Genomic DNA, 19906 nt, shown 5'->3' on the forward strand with positions numbered 1-19906 from the left:
AGTCCGAAGAATACAGTAAAGATTTCATTAAATGTCACTACTTTTCTTGCAGAATTGCCAAAGCTAATTTAAATTGGCTTGTTCTATTTTTAAGATTGTAAAGCAAATATTCAGTAAGGTTGAAGAAGAGGTTTTTAACTTTTAGATGTGCAATTTAGTATAATTTTACTTTTTGAACACTAAATTCTGTACAAATTTCAACCACAACTCCTTATTCTTTATTACACCCACATTGCAAATATTGCACAAATATATAGCAAAAAAGACCTTCGGCATAATGCTGCCACCGCCATGCTTGATAATTGGTGCTGGTTTTGAGTTTGACTCCTGGGTAGGTTATATTTTATTTATTTAGCTTTTTTTCTTTTAGCATGAAAGTCCCACTAAATGAACATGATCTTTTCTGTCCATGACTCAGCTAGCTGCTAACAACATTAGCACTCTGAGGACAACCATGCTAGTTCATAAAAATAATATATCTTACCTTACATATGAATGCTTGGCTTTCTAAGTAACTCTTTTTAGCTGTAGATAGTTGATCCACTTTTCTCCTCTGTTATCGGTAAGTTTTTTAAAATGAACTCCCTTGTGACCAACTACCTTCGAAACACGAAAATAACGTTTATCTTTCTCTCTATTAGAACGGTTTGAACAATCATACAGGACACAGACTTTAGACATTATGATGCTGGATCAACAGAAATAAATGGGCTGCATTTACTTCTGGCCCTCCATCTGCATTGGGTGACGTCGGCGCTACGCCATCTGAAACCCAGCAATTGCAGCAGTTTTTAATTCATGGCAGGTTTGACGCATTTTGGTTCCAAGATTATTCTGTTTTGAAATCTAGAATCATCTCTTTGTTTTGTTCACAATCAAGATCATCTAATAGATATGATAAATCTAAGTTTTGATGTTTTAACCACTTAAAAATTGGAAAACGGTCTACTCAGTTTGACTAAAATCACCTCAAAACCTCAACTATTTTACAGTGTGTGACCTAATTTCAGTTTGCCAAGCTGGGGCCGATGTTTACTTTGGCGTTATCATAACCCGCTGATGCTTCTTCTGCACACCATCAACGTCTTATCAGGGCCTCAGCAGCTCTCCTTCGCTCTCACAATCACACCAACACACAAACTTACACAACTACAGCGCTCCCCCCTTCTCCTCCTCTCCCAGTGTGTATCCTCTTCAAGCTTCCAGCTTCCTTGCTGAGGAAAAAGAGGACTAGATTGACAGGAAGAGAGGAGACAGTGGGGATGTGACACAACAATGGCAGGAAGTAACTTCAGATTGATGCAGATGAATGAAAAACACCATCGACATGGCAGAAACGACTTAACAAACATCCCATGCAGAGGTAAACACGTAACAAACCGTGCCAAGGGGCTTTTACAAGGCGCATGTCTCATTATGGCCTAAAACAACAAAACATTTGACCACCAAACAGGGAGAATCCAGTTTCAAAGGTTCCACCAGTTTTACTTTGCCTGACCTTAATCGACCCGGTGCAAACGTTTGAATTGTGATGTGCATTTGCATCTTGTGGCAGTAAGTTTATTTATTTATTTTTCTTTAACGGCAATTGATTCCAGATTCTTTACCCCTAAAACATTTGTAGTCCAAAAGTGTAACAGAATGGCTTTTTTTGGAGTTAGCTGCTTCCTTTGTGTTTAACAGAACATGTGATAAAACAATGAACAAAGTCATTTATTTTCATTTATGCAAAGAAAATAAATGAAAAAACAAAAACAAACAAAAGGATAACAGTAGCAAAATATATTTACACGTTCAAAGGAGTGGATATGAACTTATTTTTACACCCACTCATCTTACATCTGTAGCATCACCCAATAAATTACTACTCATGTTAACTTGGTTTTAACATTCTTTCTTATTTTGTATTTTTTTATATTCATATCGATATGAATATAAAAGGCTTTAAAATAAGCCTTGATTTTAAAAATACTCCACAAATATTTGATGAGGTTGAGGTCTGAAGCTTAATGTCAGCTATCTTGGTCTGTTCCTAAACTAATTGTGATGTGTATTTGTGACAGTTGTTTAATTTGAAAATCCAGTTGTGCACAAATTGTTTCCAAATTTCCTTTTTCTAAATTACACCCTCTTTGCACAGACTTTACTCCTGGCAGTGAAACAGACCCACTCAATGATGCTGCCACCACCACAGTTTTAGGTCTGAACGCCTCACCTTTAATCCTCCAGACATATTAGCTATCCACTTTGATTCCTTTTGGACAATTCAAATCTCTTTTAATACAAAAAGACAAATCTTTTCTTATTTTTTTTACCTCATATTGTATTAGCTTATTTAACTGAGTCAAATTTCTAAATTACTTGTTTTGCTGCTGTGTTTGTAATTTGGCTTGTTTTATCAAAACATGTCTCTTTTGTAAATGAAATCTTGGATCTCAATGAGACAACCTGCATAAATAAAGGTCTAAGAAAAATACAAAATATTGAATGCTGAATGCCTCACCTTGACTTCTCCAAACATACTTCTTGTCATTGCTGCTAAATTCTTCAGTGTCATAAAACACATCATGTTTTACAATATTTTATTTGAGCCTGAACATGGAGATTTTGGATCGTTGTCTTGCTTGACCCTCTCTGCACTGAGAATCATATAAAACATCCATGTTCTTGTGTAAATGGAAAATGTTCACTTTTTTATGATCAAGAGCACATATTTGGATTTTGAACATTATTGCTAGCTCTAAAATTCCAAATTTCACTACCCTGATGCATTTTTGGCTCATGAAAAAAGTACCAGTAAAAAAATAATTGTTGAGTAGCAGATTTTCAGCTTTTGAAATTCAAGGAAAGCTCCGCAAAGCAGCATTTTAGTTGGCAGGGTGCAGATAATTTTATTTTCAGGAGTAGAAAAAATGTGGTTGAAATAAAACCAACAAATGGAAACAATTCCTTAACAATTGCATGAACGATCACAGGGGGATTGAGTTGGATTTTGTCCTTTGATATGCTTTGCATGTCCCTGTGGGGACAAAACAGGCACAGAAAGTTAAAGCAAAGAAAGGAAGAAGTGAAATGTCAACAAAAAGCTCTATCTATGTGGGCTTCCTCTTGATAATATGGCCAGGCACGTACAATAACAAGCAGAGCTCATTCTCTGCTAAACCAAGCACTTTCATTTGGCTGAGCTTTTATTCCTTCATTATGGCAGCAACATCTAAACTTTCCATCTCAAGCTGTAGGTTTGTTTTTTCTTCCTTTATTATTTTTAGATTCTCACAGTTTTACACCAAGCGTTTATTGGAAGAACGGTGCCGGACATCTGATTCAGGAGGAAAGTGAGCAGGTTTTACTCTCATAAGAAACCCCACAACCTTTCAGAGTCTTAAAACTGCAGCAGTTTATATGTTTATTGGCTTCAGCTTTAATTTGTATTCATAGAAACACAACAGCCTGGCCTTCTGTCTAATGAGCTTTGGGCTGTAAGAGAGGGCACGGCTTATTTGTTTCTTTACAGGATTGCAGGTTTTATAGCCTCAACATCCCACTTAATGATTTCCCTCATTTTTGCCTTTTACGATACTGTTATAATGTTTATTTCTCTTTATGTTTTAATGTGATGTAATGCTCATGTTTTAAAGTTTTTGGTGGTTTTTCTTGTGAACAAAGGTTAATCAAATTGTGTTCACATCAGCTCTTGTTTTAAGACGACAGCAGTGAGCTTTAGACGTCACCTCCAGGCTTCGAGTCCAATTAGTCAGGATTTCTATTAAATAAAAACTCAGAAAGAGTTATCTGCTGCAGGTAACCTGAGAAATTCCGGACTCAACTCAGCTGATTTTAATATATTTGTGTTTCCATACTGAAGTAGCTACTCATGGTTGGAGAGTTAAAATGCATGTCTCAGCATTCATCTCCAGAAAAGAGAATTAAAAAAAAAAGTTTATCACTCTACTTCCACAATTATGATTCAGTTTTTATGCAGCAGTTTGGATCATAACTAAAACTAGAACATTTGCATTTCTTGCAAAAATGCAGTTTGAATTCGGTAAGATAAATCTTTTTTTCTGACTTAGCATAATTATTTAAAGTCAAGTGCAAAAAAAACTTACTTGAATGCAAGAGCATCAGGAAGAAAAGGCAAAACGGTGAAAATTTTCTTACAAAGCAAATTTCAGGTTAAAATTTGTGACAAGAGTGTAAAATTGGATGCTCACAATGCCAAATTGTGATTGGGTCATATGCTGAAGAATCTAAAGATGAACTAGCACTTTGTCGCAGCCATTGTTGTTTCTAAAGTGCTTCATAAATCAGTAATAGTCATAGAAGTATTGAGATGTAGTGGAAGAGAGCAAAACTCAAGTCCATGATGGAGCAGAAGGAAAGACTAAAGGAGGAGAAAGGGAGGATGTGATGTGATATGAAGATCTACTATAAGATATTAAAATGTGAGATACAATAGCATATATAGAATAATAAAGAGGAAGAGGAACACCTTTAACCCATTAAATCACACTTGGCATAATTTGTCCAGTTGGGAGTAGATGTAAAAAAGATCTGGGGGATCCCCAGCTGGAACCAAACCAGCGGTTCGCTATCATTTCCTGCTGCAATTTATAACCCAGAGTCCAAAAATCTGACGGATCTGAGATCATTAGGACTGCAGCTACCGTCAGCCTGAGAAGGACCAAGAAAGGACGCACAAACTTCCTGCCCACTGTCCACAAAGAAAGCATCTGTCTGACCTTTCACACCTTCCACTCCGCTTCCTGTCCCACACGTGCAGCCTATGCTACTTCAATCTTTTCACTGCAGCTTCTGCCCCCCAAACACGTGGAAGGTCACAAACAGGAATGCCTGCGAGATTTGAGCTCTTAGTTATTCTGAGTAAATGTCTGTCAGGATTTAAGAAAGTGTTTTCCTGTCTGAAAAACATTGAAAATCTTTCAACTGATAAGGATCGCAGTTTGAGCTGGTTGGCATTTTCTGCTCTTTTCAAGATAACAATCTCTAAGTCATATGACAGAGTTTATTTTTTCCCCTAAATTGTTAGTTATCCCACTTTCATGCTCTAGTTTTATTTTCTCTAAAATTTCAACGACTTCCATTCCCCTTTGTAACCATGTTACCTTAATTGCTCAGAAGAAAATCCCATAAGGTTTACTCACGGTGGGTTTTTAGTTTCAAAACCCCCTGACCTTTGGCCCCTCTAATTGGGCTGGGGGCAGGATGGGGGTGGCAGGTGGGGATAAAGCTGCAGACCTTCAGTCCTTGTTACCGAAAAGCTTTAGAGGAGCTTTACTGCTCGCGATACTAGCCTATAATCTCCCAGACGCTTCACACATATGGCATCGTGAGATCATCCACCTTGATGTGCTCGCCACATCCCCAAAAACAGCTACAGAGAATAAACAGAACTCACATGCCAGGTATACTCTTACTTACAGTTTATTTGTGTATGCCGTGATAATTATGGACCAACATTAATAGATACTTTTTAAAATCTGGTGGCAACAGACATTATGTGTAACTCAAGAAGAGATTTTTTTCTTCCTTAAATAGAGTTCTCTATGTTTTCTTCACCTGGACAGAAGAGAATAATCAAACAAGGTAGTTTTATTTATAGTGACCAAAACCCTGATATTATAAGTAGACTGTTTGAATTAGGTCTTCATGCTTCTGGTATACAGACATGATGCAAAGATAGTGAAGGCTTCAATGTTGGTTTTTATATAGCCTTTAAGAAGTTGAAAAATGACAAAGTTTAAAATATAATTAATGGGACCACAAAGAGGTCGACTGTATATATGGCTCTGGAAAAAATGAAGAGCCCACTGCACTGAACCCCATTGAAAAGCTCCTGGTTATTCCACCAAATACTGATTTCTGAACCTGAGTTAAAACATTAGTATTGTTGTTTCTAAATGAATATGAACTTGTTTTATTTGTGTCATTAAAAAAAAGCACTGCATCATTTCTCATTTTCTGCAAATAAATACTACGTTTTTGTTTGGAATTTCAGAGACATGTTGTCAGCAGTTCATAGAATAAAAGAACAATGTTCATTTTACTCAAACTTATACCTATAAAGATTAAAATCAGAGAAACTGACAATTTTGCAGTGGTCTCTCAAAAAAAGTGATCAACAGGAAATTAAGCCAAAAAGAAAAATACACAACTTATCACAACTGATTTTGCCAGTTCATATAGACTCAACAGCCCTGATCTCAATCCTATAGAGAAATTGTGGGTCCGTCTATAAAGAAGAGTGAGGCGACCTGCAAACTTGACACCAGTTCTGTCAGGAGGAATTGACCAAACAAACTATTGTGAGAAACTTGTGGAAGGAAACCCAAAATATTTGACCCAGTTTAAAAGACAATTATTCCTGATACTGAGCAAATACATGTAAACTTTTCAAATAAAAACATGTTCTCTGACATTTAGCAAATAGAAATAATTTTGCTGATTCTAACTCACTAAAACAAGTAATAACAGTGAGAAAAATATGCGCATGTGTGCTTTCATGTAGTGTATGTAAACTTGTGAATTATTGCACCTTTATATTCGTTTTCCAATAACAGATTTGTTTTCCGTTTATTTTGCATTAAAAATATTTTACAATGTTTTAAAAACTGGTATTTTCAGATTAGTTTCTATGCTTTTGGGTGCCACTGTGTCTGGTTTTGAACTTTACTAAACTTAACTTTTACCCCCCAGTGAAGTATTTCTGCGTTTGCTGACTTCAAAAGTTTATTCATAATCTAGATCTCTATATCTGGACATTGTGGATCATATTTTGCTGCATCAACAAATCTAGCAGCAACACGTTGCCTCAAACATGACTCCCAGTTTGGGTGTTTATGTTAATAATATAACACATATAAAATGTCACATGCGTTTCTCCAGTAAATGTACTGAATACATATGAAGATGACACTTTAATATTGATTTCCTCAACTTTGGTTAGTATTGTGTTGCTTAAATAAGCAAAATATTTTCTAAACAAGACTCCAAAATGACTGCATACACAATAACCTGTGTACGCAAGTTTGGTGAAAGAAATAATAAAAAAAAATGTTTTCAATTTGAACTTTTGGAACTAATATTGGAGAAAGCAACAGCTCCCTTATTTCCTATGAGAAAAGCAACTCCACAGCTCCACTCAGTTTGTTTCTGAATGTGGTTTTGGGGGTATGTCTGGGTCACGTCTCCACCCCCATCTCTGCAGATTAGCCATAAAGACAGTCTCCCATTCAACCCCCCTCCCAGGGTTTTGGGTCTAGCCAGAGACATTGAGCACTGCAAAAGTTGAAAATAAACAGGTGGGGGTTGAGAATGGGTTGTGATTAAGGGCGTGGTAGAGGCAAGAGAGGTTAAGACAGTTTGCATTGTTCGCACATAAGCAAAATGCAAAGAAGTGACGATGAAGATGATGAGAGGAGACGAACAAGGATGCCACAATGACAAGCATCCTTTAGCAACATGTGTGTAAAATTCTTTATGGGATTTTTTAAAAAAAGGCAACAATTTCACAGAAGGAAGCATGGAAGATATTTATGATCACTTCCGGTTGTTGGGTGCATCAACATAAAAGCTTTTTAATATATTACAACTAGCATGTCACCAAATGTCTTGAGAGAAACTCTATGAAAACACTGGGAGAAACCTTAAAACATTTAAATGACAGTAAATCCAGTAAATCCAGATAAACTCAGTGGTGCTGGAATGTCGCTGATGGGAGGGAAACTTAAAATGTTGGCTGTAGCGTTGCTGGACCACAGCTGAGGTTTGTTGGTGGACCGGGCACAATAAGAAGGCCTGTATGTACGCAGAGGACTCCATTCAGAGACCAAAGGCTGATGGCTGCGTGACGAGCTTCAGACAGTGCTGTGGGAATTTAGCCTATTTGAGATGCAAATGCCTCAAAGAGCTGAAAGAGAGGGAGGAACAGGTGTCCGAGGAAGTGTGCTGCAGCACGGGTGAGGGAGGGAGGGCACTGAATGATAACACAGAAGCCATTCAACTGCTGGCTCCTGTCTTTGCTTGACTTTTACCCCTTGTCTTAATTTCTTTTTTTAATTTAGTGATGCATGAAAAAGAGATGGATGTGTGGTGAGCTGTCATAACAGCTGAATCCCAGTCAGTGGAGAAAACATGAGTTGTAAATTGTAAAAAATAAAAAACATGATGTTTTCACAATGGAAAATCTCTTTAATGGGACAATACATAAGATTAAGGGCGATCTATGTGAAAAGCTGCAGAATGTGAGAATACGTCTTATTCCAGGTTGTTGGACAAACTAAAAAATGCAATCAGTATTTTATCTGTCTGTTAGTGGTAAAAATGTGCAAATGGAGTAAGACACCAGCCAGCCTTTAAATATATAAACAGCAAAATTCTTGAAAAGCATCCATCATCTTTAAAAGCATATTCAAACAAGTTTCAAATAATAATGCTTCAATACTGTTTTTCTAAGGCCAATTCACCCAGAACTACAACTTCAGCACATTAAAAATCACAATGTGCTCTTTGCAGGTTCTTGAAGTTGGTAAATTATACATTCTCCAGTAGGCGAGCTGGAGCATGAGAGTTTTGAAAATGCATAAAATGTATGTGCTGATAATGTGATAGCAAGTTATCTAAGTTTGGTATACGCCAGACTCCCTGTTAATTAGAGAAGCGCACACATCTCCAAATTGCAAACACAGGAAATAGGCAAAAGCAAAAGACAATATTGAAATCAGCATCATATATTCAATTAAACCTAAGTCTTATGTCTGTGGTGGAACTAAAAAAAAAAAAAAAAAAAATCAATGTAAAAAGAAGCTGATTGGATAAAATAATTTTTGAAAATTCTAAACATTTTTCATTAAGAGAATAAACTCTGCATATAAACAATTTTTTTTTACCATTCTACTATTTTCTTTTCCCATACAAATCAAAACCTGGCACAATCAAATTACATATTTATTTAGACATTTTAGCCCTGTGTACTTTAAAAAACCCCATATGTTAAAAAAAAGAATACCAAGTAGAGAAATTATACTTTTTATGTAATGCTGCTGGCATTTAGACCTCTTTAAAAATTCCTTAATACAGAACCATATTATGTTGATTTGAATCATATTTTCTATGAATAACTAACTGTTAAAATGGAGCTGAAAGCTTCATGCTTTATCCAGCAGATAAACATTTGGCAAAATGTAATTGATGCTCTACACATGAGTAAGAAAACAAAATGGTTTAAATTTAAACAAAAAGCTTCACTTTTTCTTGGAGAAAAGAACCACAAAACCACACGTAAACACTTTTTAAATTGGTTTGAAATCAACAGATTTTAGTGGCTTGTACAATAAAATTTCAGACATAAGACAATTGATATGTTGGTACATCAACTTACATCCATTAAAACTGTTTATTGGACTGGCAAATGTTGATTGCATAAGACTTCATTTGAAACTTCGTCCTTCATTTGACACCATATTAAAACAACAATAATGATAATGAGGAACAACGCTAACATTTAGCTAATTATCAAAGGTTTATGGCTCACCAGATCAATAGTGACTTTACTGTTGTAGATTACATATAACAGCTTTTTATCAGTTCTTGTTTTTAAATACAACTTTTTAAAAATATATCATTTTAAATTGAAGGAACTGCAAACTTTAAAGAAGCTCTACATTCTCATACATTTGTCCCCTTTTAACAAATTAATGTTAACACTTTGAGAAAACCAAAACCCTCTTCTCAAATAGTTAAAAAATATAAACAACAGATCTTTGGCATACCGACACAAAACACCGCTTGTGATGAACCTTGTTCCTCCTGAATGTGAAGTTTTCCCCCAAGAGCTGCCCACTGCTTTGGCTAAAAAAAAAACAACGTCAGGTCGCCCCCGTGTGGACAAGAAGAGCAATTACTGATTCATAGAACCAGCACATGAAAATGGGCCAAGCAGACATGCTGAAAAGTGTTTGAGTTAGTGTGAATTGCTGAGAGATTGGAAACGTAGTGACTTATCAGGGCAAAACTGAGAAAGAAAAGGTCAGATATTCTAAAAAAATTCCTCCCGTTAATTAGGACCTGGGTGTCCAGCCTTAGTCCTCAAGGGCCACACCTGCCTGTTTTAAATGAGTCTCTATCCCAACATGGCTCATTCAAATGGTCCAATTACATTAAAGTATAGTAGAGGTACTCCTAATGAACTATTATTTGATTTATGCGTGTTGAACTAGAGAAAGAACTAAAATACGCAGGATGACCCTTACAAACTGACTTTGGACATGTAGAATGAATGAATACCTCTTACCATGAATTGCCCATTACTGATGGGCATTTCAAAATTATTGCTTCTATAGCTTAAAACCTTGCCCCCTATGCTTATATGGGCAGCAACATTTTAGTATAAAATACATTTAAATACCTGCAAAATCCAAAGAAACCACTTGTCTAAAATTTAAGCTACTTTAAACCAGAAGTTTCCTGGACGCCATTTGGTCTAGTGAAATGTCTTAGTCCAACACCTAAGACGTCTGTGTTGTGGCTATAAAAAGTAAAAAGCATTTTCCACTGCTGCTGCAGGGATTTAATGTTTATCCTGTCACTAAAAACTGTGAAGTAGGACGAGCATTCATGCTGAAACAGGGAGTTGTGGAATGATTCATGCTATAAACTGGTGTAAACCTGGTCTGGTTAAAGGTATGTGTCGTGCTCGGCACTGCTCAGACTCTCTTTGGACCCCTGGGTGGTCGTGTGTTGAAAGGTTGGGGACGGATCACCGAGATTAATGATCCCGTCTGGTGGGAGGATGGTCGTATGCCCGTTTTCCTTTGTGGCCTTTTTACTTCCCTTCACTTCGTCTTCTGGCGGCGCTTCTATTTTCGACGCCAAAGGAGACTGAACAATGATGGTAGGTCTCTGTCTCAGCTCCTGCCGGCTCGGAGGCTCGGCAGCCATTATGGCCTTGGCGCCGTGCATCCTCGGAGGGGACTTGCAACTTAGATCTCCGCGACTCTCCTTCCAACGCCGCAGCTGAGCTTGATGTTCCTTCTCAATGTCCTTCTCAGATACCGATAGATCGATGATCTGAAACACAAGAGTAGCGGAGACGTCTCAGATTCAGGAAGACGGCGATCAAACGAGTAAAGGTTACAACAGAGCAACCCTACCTCCAGCACCAGGAAGCCTTCACGTGTGTACTGAGGTTGAATCTTTTTCAACAGCTCCATTGTCTCGTATAAACCTTGGCAGGACTTGACTTTCTCTTGGGTTCCTAACATGCATTTCAGGAGAACCAGGCCCACTCTGAAGAGGATCTTCACTCCTGAGAGCAGAAACACCAATCACAACACAACATGTAATTACCACTGTAAATATAGATTGGATAAAACACAAACTCGTACAAAGTATTTTTGGTCTAGTTTCTAGAGAAAATATCTTGGTACTCTTGAAATAAGACAAAAGTAACTGAAAAGTAACTTTACAGCAAGATATAGGAGTTTATTTTAAGTAAACAATTCTTTAATATTAATGAAAAAGTACAAGCTATAAGTGAAATCACCTGACAGTGAAACTACACCGTGTTCCAAATTATTATGCAAGTGATATTTTCTCAGATTTTCTTAAATGGTCATTGCAAATGATGGTCAGTATAATTTAAGTCATGAACTATTACAGTATAAATCAAATTGTACTGAACAAATATCTTCATGAGAACAGTATTTTTTTCAAAAATAAAAAACTCAAAATGCACTGCTCCAAATTATTATGCACAGCAGATTTTCTAAACATTTTATGGATTATGAAGTACTGCAAACGGTCATTCTTTGAATGTGCAGCATTAAGTGGTCATGTACTAAAATCAAAAGCTATTTCAATCAAAAACATCTTAACAAACCGAGTTACATGTTAACATGTTACCCCTTCTTTAATATCACCCGCACAATTCTTGCATCCATTGCACTAGAGAGTTTGTGGAAAGTTTCTGCTTGAATTTCTTTGCAGGATGTCAGAATACTTTCCCAGAGCTGCTGTTTTGATATGAACTGCATTCCACCCTCAGATCTTCTGCTTGAGGAAACTTCAAGGGTTCTCAATAGGGTTGAGGTCAGAGGAATTGTTCTCCTCTTTTATGCCATAGTAGCCAATGACACAGTGGTATTCCTTGCAGCATTCATTGTCATGCATGAAGATGATTTTGCTACTGAAGGTACGGCTTTTCTTTTTGAACCATGAAAGAAAGTGATCAGTCAGAAAGTCCATATACTTTGCTGAGGTCAGGTTCAAACGATTATTTTATTTCAAGATGATTATAAAAGCCACAAGATTTTTAAATCAACTCTGTTTTTTGGCTCTTCTCAAATTTAAATCTCAAACTGTTTTAAATAATTTTTGTTCAGTGAACATTTCAGCTCTGATGTGACCACAGCTTAAATAGCGTTCGCCTGTGTACACAAGGGGGAGCTCTCTTTCTATGTAATGGACATGCAACAAAGCATTAGAAATAAAATATCCTAACTGAGATAATAACTTCCTCTCATTAAGTATTATAGCTAACCCGTGAGTAAAATGGCGCTCTGGGTGGTGAGCCATATCAACCCCAAAAAGATCTCTGTTGTTCTTGTGCAACTGGACTCATGGGATTGCACTTCATGAAATTTCAAATTCTGCAGAAATCTTCTAATCACAACTGAGTCAATGTTTTTAGTTTCAACTGCAGCAAAAGAGGTTGTTTTTCCTGTATCTATTCAGGAAGGTAAAGAAGAAATGTCCATTTTGGTGAAACAATAAGTGGGTGTGGATGATTGACGCTAAATACAGTGACATTTACATACTGCTTTTGAATATTTCTGCATTTCTAAATGTTTGAAAACAAAAACATTTCCCTGAAATCTAGACAGATTACCTAAAAACTGGAAGTAAAAACAAAATATGCTGAACTTTAGCAAACAATAAAAACCCTTGTCAAACATTATTTCAGTGTGTTTGTTTGCTCACTTGTCATTTATTACTAAGACACTAAAAATGCTCAGAGGGCGTGGCAGTAAATTCATCTGTGACTGTTTTCACACAAACAGCCAAAACATTTTCTCTCCAAGTGTGATATAATTACTGCTACCTAAAGGAAAACAAAGCATTACATTTCTTTAATTTTTTTTCCAGGGCCTCACCCTCACAGAGGAACATGTCCCAGACCCGCAGCACAGAGGACCAGGGCAGGGTCCGGGAGAAGGCACACATAAACCACTCCGTCATGTACAGGATCGGCTCCAGTTTATGCTTCTTTAAGTGGCGGTGAGCCACGGGAGACACCCGCCGCAGCAGAGCGTACAGGATCTCCCCGTCGAGCTGGATCGCCTCCTGTGGAGAAGACGGGGAACAGCAGTGAGCGGGCGGGGACAACAGATTCCTCTGTCTCTGCCTAATCTGATTGTCTGCTTATCCCTGTCCTTGGCCCAGTCACCACCTTGTGTTATTAGCTTGTTAGCTTATCAGTATCCAGTGAGAGACAAGAGTCGCCTGACAAGTCTGACACCCTCTATGGCAGCACATACTGTAGCATAGGAGCATAGCAGAAATCTTTTGAATCTAGTGTTTGTTTCACTGACAAACTCTGACTACAACTTAAAAACATGTAAATCCATAAACTCATGTCTTTGACAGCAAAATGTAATGCTTCAGTTGCTGACTGTGTGTTCTTTGACTATGTATTTTTGTGTTTTTATGACATATAGCACTTTGAAAATAAAATAAAATTGGATTTAATTGTTTTTATTTCTGACATACATGCTTATTGTATGTATCTGTGTATTTCTAGTAATAAGCGATCATCTCTTTGTTAAATCGTAAATTTCCGGTACACTGCAAAAACACAAAATTGCACCAAATATTTAATGACTTGTTTGAAGTAAATAATTCCTTAATATTGATGAAAAACTACTAGTTATTAGTAAAATAATCTGCCAGTGGAACAACACATTTTTACTTATATTAACATAGGACAAATGTCTTGTTCCACTGGCAGATTATTTTACTTATTACTATCAATATTAAGGACTTATTGACTTAAAGTGAACTCCTATACTGTGCTGAAAAATTAATTGAGAGTTAGTTTAGTTTTATTTCAATTGTACTAAGATATTTGCACTGGAAACTAGACAAAAAGTACTTGGTAAGATTTTGTGTTTTTGCAGTGTGCATAACGATGGACATGCTTTCAGGTAACGCCCCGGTGTTCCTCGGGTGGCTACATGACATACCAGCCCCGTGCTGTAGTATCCAGGAAGGTATTTTTCACAGATCTGCACAAGTACCCAGAAGGCATCCTAAAACAAACAGAACTGTGAGATCAGTGTCAAATTTGAAAACCAAATATGGGTGAAAAACCCCCACACATTAAATAGATTTCTTGTAGATATTTTTGAAAAGAAAAAAAAAAACAAGATCTTGAAACATTAGAGGATGTTCACCTCAGCTGGCATGTGCATCAAGAGGACGGCAGCAACGGGAGCCTGAGCCTGACAGTAACCTTCCTCAGGTCGGTGGAGAGTGTAAGCTTTCAGGACGCGAAACAGATCCTGCTGCCTACAGGAAAAAAACATGGACGATATCATCTTTGCAAGCATATCCACTCAATTTTCCATATTTCTTCAAGTTACAACCACAAGTTTGGTGCGGTTAAAGTCACATAGTAGGTACAGCAGAAAGTGATCTGGTCAGATCAGACCATAACTGAGCTTCTTAGCTTACAAGTGTGGCAGAAAACTAACAGCACACTTCCCCCTGAACGCACCACCTGCACAGTGAAAGACGGCGGTAGCAGCATGATGCTCTGTGAAGGTTTTCCCACAGTGGAGATACAGTGGATGGGAATATGGACAAAATTAAATCCAACTTCCAACAGTTTGATAACCCGAAATAAACTCCTAGCACTACAATGGCGAGGCACTGGTCCAGTCAAAGTAACGACATAAATCCAATAGAGCCCATGGCAAGACTTGAAGATTTCTATTCACAGAATCTTTCCATCCAGCCTGACTGAGAAATCTGCAGCTAAAAATACAGTAGAAAAAGCTAAACAAATCCATGCCACACTTTTCAGATTCATATATAATCAATCGTATAAAACCTCAATACAAAATACACAGTATTAACACCAATTATAAGGATCATACAGTAAAACAGGCCACTGACCCATGACCTCCTCTGGCTGCAAACATTTCATGAAAAGGAAACTGGCGATGAAGATCCCTCTCAATGACATCAACCCATTTAGGATCTCCTGGCTGAATGTCCAGGTCCTGAAACACAGTGGTCCGTGACATGTTAAAACTTTAAACAACCTTTAATGTTCTTGTAATCAGAAACAAAAAAAAAATGGAAATGAAGAGTCATAGTCTCATAACTGCAGCAGATCTAGTCAAATGCAGATATTAAGTTCCTGCAAAAGTTTCTCATCATAATGTTGACTTTTCCCGTGCAGAACAGTAAAACCTGACATTGCATGATATAAAACAAAGTGCTTTCAGCTGGGTTGATTAATAAATGTCATAAAAAGGCAAGCATAAATCGTGCACCAACCTCAAACCGGCCCTTGTTTTGCTCCCGTTTTACTTTGGCCCCAGTGAGGTAGAGCCAGGCTCGGCCCCGTAAGGACGGAGGGATCCCCTTCTGACAGCGCTCTTTCACCTTTTATTCAACAAAAACACATCTAATCACTCAAAACTCACACATGAAGACATGAGGAGCCCTTTTCTAAAATACACAGAACTAGATTTTCTCATAATGTCTTAACTAGTTCGGTTTACGCAGCGGACCTTATTGTGTTTTTTAGCCATCCACTTGTCCCAGCTGTTCAGCATCTCCAGCCATTTAGCTTCGCGTTGCCTCAGCACCGCAGTGGGGACTTCTTCCGCTCTGAGGAGACACAATCCGTACAAACAGTGTTCAGACAAGCTGGCTGCAGCTCCTCTGTCCTCTCCTGTTGCTATATCAGGAGAATCCCGGTCTTCCTCGCACATGCAGGAAACTTTCCTCAGGAATCTGAGCGAGGTGGAGGGAAAACAGGAAGCTGAGGGGAACCTTTCCCCCAACTCAGCTCATCGCAGTCTCATGCACAAAGATATCTCCCTTTGGAGCAGTGCAAATGAAAACCAGCGGCCTCATTCTGATACACACTTACAGCTCTAAGCAGAGGTTTACCTAAACTTACAATGAGCATGGATGCTATATGCATTTTAGGTTCTTAATGATTTACCTTAGCTTTTCTTTTGCCAGCTTGTTAAAGAACATTTAACCAAATGTCATTTACTGAGTTCATTTATCAGATTCAGCTCTTCATTGTCCCACGTGGGGACATTTATTGCACAATTCAAGGACAGGTAGGACATAACCAGCAGAATTATCACACTCAGTAACAAGGATCATTATAAAATGTTCCAAGCTTGGTCAAAGCTGATTAAAAGGTTTAATTATGTTTAAATCATCATCTTGACCCTGTTTGGGTCCATTATGAATATAAACTAGTGTTGGTAAACAAAACACCTAAGATACTTGCTCTGTAGTTATACTGAATGTTAAGAAAGTACAAAAAAAATAAATAATTAAAAACATGAAAATAATTGGTGTATGTAAAGTTCCGATCAGGATCCTAAAATCATCTACAAGGTATTACATTCTATCCTTAATATTCTTAATAATATATATATATTTTTTGTTTTAAAAACAAATAAAAAGTGCTGAATGTTGTGTTGCCTATGACAGACCAGACTGCCAAGTCTGATTTATTGTTGATTCAGTTTAAAAGCACAGTTTTAAGCTACAATTGTATTTTTGGTGAAGCCTGAAACCAGATTAAAAAAATGCTGAGATGCAACGAAGCTCCAAATGTCAACTTTCAAGAGAAGACTGTTTCATTTGAATCTGAAAAGCTTCTAATAATTATTGCTCTTGTGACTTTAAAAAGAGGGATGTCTGAAATGAAGCAGTCAAAAGGTTTCAGAATAAAAGGACTCATGTAGAAAACAGATGTCTGGAAAGCTTTGCAGCTCACATTAGTTTGCCTTCACACTGAGGGAGAGAGCTTGAATGATGCATAGATGAACAATAACCAAGTGAAAGGGAAATACAACACCCTGAGCTACACTGTAATTATTCTCTATTGTTTGCATGAACATGCAGAGGGAGGATCTCCCACAATGTTCAGCCTACAGATATAATCTCACTTCCTGTCCTTCTTTAGGCCATTATGATACAGATTTGTGCATCTTCCATTTGCTATCCAGAAACACAGGAGTAATACAAAAATAAACTAGTTTAAACATGACGTTTTTGATTTTTCTCTTCCTATAATTTATTTAAAAAATATACATATTTAAGAAACAAAACTTGTTCAGTAAATAAATGGGGAAATGCTGTCTTTTGGAGTTTTTAAGCCAAGCTTTGGAAGGTAATCACAAATGTAAAAATCCATTCAATATCAAAATAGAAATCCAGACTGCTTCTACAAACATAAATGGACTCTATTGTTGGGTCACGACAGACGCATTAGGACATTTTCTTTATATTAAGCATGCCACGGTCAACTCTTAGTGATATTATAAAAGTGGAAATGTTTGGGATCCGCTGTAAGTTAGCCATTAGCCCTCAGACCATCAGTGTTTTGCAACCCTGATCCCCGAGGCTCACTGACCTGCATGTTTTAGATGTTTTCTTGCTTCCACACACCTGATTTCAGTAGACAACTGTTTAACAGGCTTTTGCTGAACTGCATTCATCCGAGTCAGGTGTGTGAAAGCAGGGAAACATCTTAAACATGCAGGGCAGTTTAAGATGCACACTGCCTCCTCCAGGCAGTGTGCCTGGAGGAGCAGAGCTGAAAACACTACTACATGACCAGATGTAATGAAAAGTCCAGCGTGGCTGAAAGCATGCTTGGCAATCCAATGGTCAGGTTTGGTATTTGCTCTGAAAATGGCACATGACTGACTGAAATGTGTTAACTGGAAAGTTTGGTGCAAAACGTAGTACCCGTCTTTCAGGAATTGAATGAAAAATGAAATCCTAAAGCATACGGTGACATTTTGGACAATAACTTCTTCCACTGTTGCAAAAATATTTAGTGATGGCTCATTTCTGTCCCAACGTGCCTGTGCACTAATGCTCAAAGAATGGTCAATAAAAACATGGACGACTGGACGAACCTGACTCATATGCACACAGTCTAGAAGTAAACAATGACGAAACACCTAAGAATTAATCAAGAGTGAAGCCTGGCCTTCTCATCCAGCATCACTGTCTGACCTAACAAATGTACTTCTGGAAGGATGTAGTAAAGATTTCTAATAAATAGTCTCCTAAATTATATGGAAATTCATTATAGCATAAGTAGGAGGACATACGTCACATTAACCCAGATGTATTAAGAACTTTGGGACTCTAGTTGTTGTAGCCAAATGGAATATAATCTTTTAAAACATGAAATTAAGATGGGCTACATATCAGTTTAAATAATACCATTGTGTTTTTCGAGGAAAAATATTCCCACAAGGGGAAATTATTTTTTTTTAGCTTCCTCATTCAATAATCAAACTGAAAGTTGGCTGTCAGTCGTACTGAAATGTTACTCACAGTTCTCCGGCGGACTGCTGGGCTCCTCCGGTAAACCCGTACTTATCCACCTGCGTCTCTTCGGGGATGGAGCCGTTCACCTCCGGGTCCGGTCCATTCGAGCTGCTCTTCCCATTACTGTCCGTCAGCTTCTGTGTGTTGCCCTGAAGTTCCAGTCCATTTCTCTGCTCCGTTTTTGCCATTTAGACGGCATTTACCTCAGTAAAAGCAAGGCGGTCTAGAGAGTGATCTCAAAACTTAAGCATGTAAGTTTAAAGCTCTCCATGCAGACGCCCACTGGGTTAGCTAACTGCTACAGGACAAAGCTAGCTCGAAGACTAGCTGGTCAACACCTAAACAAACTGTTGAGAGGTTATTTTCTTTGCTAAATCTCCGTTATTGAGTCCAAAATGAACGTTACAGGTACACAAACCATGTGGATAAATCCCCAGAGCCTAAATCCAACGACCAGCTCCAAAAAAAAAGAGGTTAAATTAGCTCGATTATTTGTAATACTAACGCCTAAGGTAACATGCTATTATCATAGTGTTGTCAGCTGACCCTGTGTTCTGAGTCTCACTGCTGTCAGAAAGAATGTAGGTTAGCTTTAGGCTACAAGGAAGAGAAACTGGCTGCCTGGAGCAAGTTAGTAAACAAAACATGCAGGGCATCCAGTTGCTCTCGCCTGCCACCTACTGGTGAAGCACGAATATTACAAGACATTAATTCACTGTCCTTAAAGATATCAAGTCTAAAAATGAAATTGTAATTTCTTTCATAATCATATTATACTATTGATATTTTTTTTCCAGTATGTACTGTTTTATTTACAGTAAACTGTGCAAGTTGGTAGATAGTGGTACTATGCTAACACTAAAATAATTGTAGTAAGTTCAAATTCTAATAGTTTACATATTACAGTGAACTATTATCACAAACCATAAGCTGTAAGTTCTCAAAATCTTATTACAAAAAGTTACAGGTAGGGTTCAGGTCAGCAACTTGTAAGTCCAAGACGTACTGTCTAAACTCCTGAAGGTTACTTGGAAGTAACCTATAAAGGTTATAGGTAATAGGTCATAGGTTATTAACCTATGACCTCCAGTCAAATCACTGGAAGTATCACTATGTCCTATAAAGTTCCTTGCAAGTTCCCGAAAGTTATAAAGACCCAGGAAAGTTTTTTTATAAGTAACTGCTGAGCCCAGAAAGAGTTGCTGTAGGTTTATAAAAGTAAATCTTGAGTTTTGACATTATTGAATGTAGTGAAATAAAAGAATAAAAGTTATGTAGAAAC

General features: G+C 37.5%; 1 protein-coding gene and 1 long non-coding RNA gene across 3 annotated transcripts; one reads left to right on the plus strand and one right to left on the minus strand.

Annotated features, from left to right (window-relative positions):
• The first annotated feature begins 955 nt into the window (after positions 1 to 955).
• On the plus strand, positions 956 to 13772 carry LOC116724825 (uncharacterized). Its single transcript, XR_004340282.1, has 2 exons — positions 956 to 1363; positions 13165 to 13772. It is a non-coding gene; the product is annotated as an uncharacterized LOC116724825 (long non-coding RNA).
• LOC116724824 (TBC1 domain family member 10A-like) lies at positions 9306 to 19271 on the minus strand. 2 transcript variants are annotated; one of them, XM_032570574.1, is made up of 9 exons: positions 18631 to 19271; positions 15819 to 15918; positions 15583 to 15690; positions 15196 to 15302; positions 14472 to 14586; positions 14262 to 14327; positions 13173 to 13362; positions 11172 to 11326; positions 9306 to 11088 (listed from the first exon to the last, which is right to left on the minus strand). In XM_032570574.1, exons 1-9 carry the CDS (start codon positions 18810 to 18812, stop codon positions 10696 to 10698), a joined length of 1416 nt encoding a protein of 471 aa, XP_032426465.1. In that variant the 5' UTR covers positions 18813 to 19271; the 3' UTR covers positions 9306 to 10695. The 2 variants fall into 2 exon arrangements, with proteins under 2 accessions (XP_032426465.1, XP_032426466.1); XM_032570575.1 differs by having other exon boundaries at positions 18616 to 18726.
• Between the last annotated feature and the right edge of the window lie 635 nt (positions 19272 to 19906).

The sequence above is a fragment of the Xiphophorus hellerii genome, chromosome 8 (assembly GCF_003331165.1).
Source record: "Xiphophorus hellerii strain 12219 chromosome 8, Xiphophorus_hellerii-4.1, whole genome shotgun sequence".
Taxonomy (NCBI): Eukaryota; Metazoa; Chordata; class Actinopteri; order Cyprinodontiformes; family Poeciliidae; genus Xiphophorus; species Xiphophorus hellerii.

Excerpts from the sequence above, each read along its gene's own strand:
- LOC116724824 (XM_032570574.1), bottom strand. The coding sequence starts at position 18,812 with ATGGCAAAAACGGAGCAGAGAAATGGACTGGAACTTCAGGGCAACACA. Across the intron at positions 15,919-18,630 it reads CAGCAGTCCGCCGGAGAACT|AGCGGAAGAAGTCCCCACTG; the intron begins GTGAGTAACATT and ends GTGTCTCCTCAG. Across the intron at positions 15,303-15,582 it reads AAAACAAGGGCCGGTTTGAG|GACCTGGACATTCAGCCAGG; the intron begins GTTGGTGCACGA and ends ACTGTGTTTCAG.